The 987-nt window shown below is 47.9% G+C and overlaps 1 protein-coding gene across 1 annotated transcript in view; it reads right to left on the bottom strand.

The window, feature by feature from the left end:
• LOC143123518 (double C2-like domain-containing protein beta) overlaps positions 1–501 on the bottom strand; it is a 14,350-nt gene extending 13,849 nt beyond the window's left edge. Inside the window, exon 1 of the mRNA XM_076284972.1 lies at positions 398–501. Coding sequence (XP_076141087.1) covers positions 398–501 — 104 coding nt within the window. The remainder of the gene's footprint in view (positions 1–397) is intronic.
• Positions 502–987: the final 486 nt, after the last annotated feature.

Below are 987 nucleotides of genomic sequence, written 5' to 3'. Positions count from 1 at the left end.
GCCAACTGATTATCAGTTTGTCACATGTTTACACAACACATGTTGCACTTGGCGATCACGATGGGGATTGATATGGTAGTGGACCATGATGGTCATAGAAGAAGTGAAGGAGCAGTACCCCCCAATTATGGTGGGGTAATTCGCACTCTGCTCTCAACCCCCCCCCCCCCACACACACACACACACCCACACACCCTCCCCCACACACATATATGTACACACACACACACACACACACACACACACACACCTTTACAGCCCATCCTTCCTCTTTCCCTCTCTCTCCCTCTCGCTCATACAAACACACACACACACACACACACACATACACACACACCACACACACACACACACACACACACACACACACACACACACACACACACTCTTTCCTCACCCGATGCGTTGCTGTTCCTGTGTCTCCAGTTGCTCAGCTCGTTGTAGAACCCCGTTGATAATTCTTCTCTCCTCTTCAGTCAGGTCATACTGACACACCGCCATCCTCTATCTCTCTCTATCTCTCTCTCTCACACACACACACACTTACACACCTACCTAAAGTACACACCTGCCTCACTTCTCCTCAAACACACAGACACACACACATATAGAGCACACGAAATTCTCTCCTCACACACGCCTCAAGTAATGCTTCCACTGACTTCAGATATGCCCTTAAGTCACCTGTACCAAAAACAGAAACCCGGGGGATCAGAAGAGACTATGACCCATGACCACATATCCTACCGTAACGCTACAGCAGCTGATACTGTATCTCACTCATCTGAAGAGTAGCTTTCAACACGCATTCTCTCTTCAACACACGGGAGAGCAGAGAACAAAAAAACACTTACAGTTTGATTCATTTGGACTGAAAAAAAGAATACGAGCTCATGTCACACAGTATGTGTGTGTGTGTGGGTGTGTGTGTGTGAAGGAGACTGTGTCCTCTGCTTCTGATAATAGTGATGGGTGGGTGGAATGGGG

Source organism: Alosa pseudoharengus, unplaced genomic scaffold, assembly GCF_046254945.1.
Source record: "Alosa pseudoharengus isolate Yale_2024_CS ecotype anadromous, Long Island Sound unplaced genomic scaffold, YU_APseudo_1.1 YU_APseudo_1.1_scf_14, whole genome shotgun sequence".
Classification (NCBI taxonomy): Eukaryota; Metazoa; Chordata; class Actinopteri; order Clupeiformes; family Clupeidae; genus Alosa; species Alosa pseudoharengus.
Note: the sequence above shows the minus strand (reverse complement) of the source record. Positions and strands in the feature narration are given on the sequence as shown.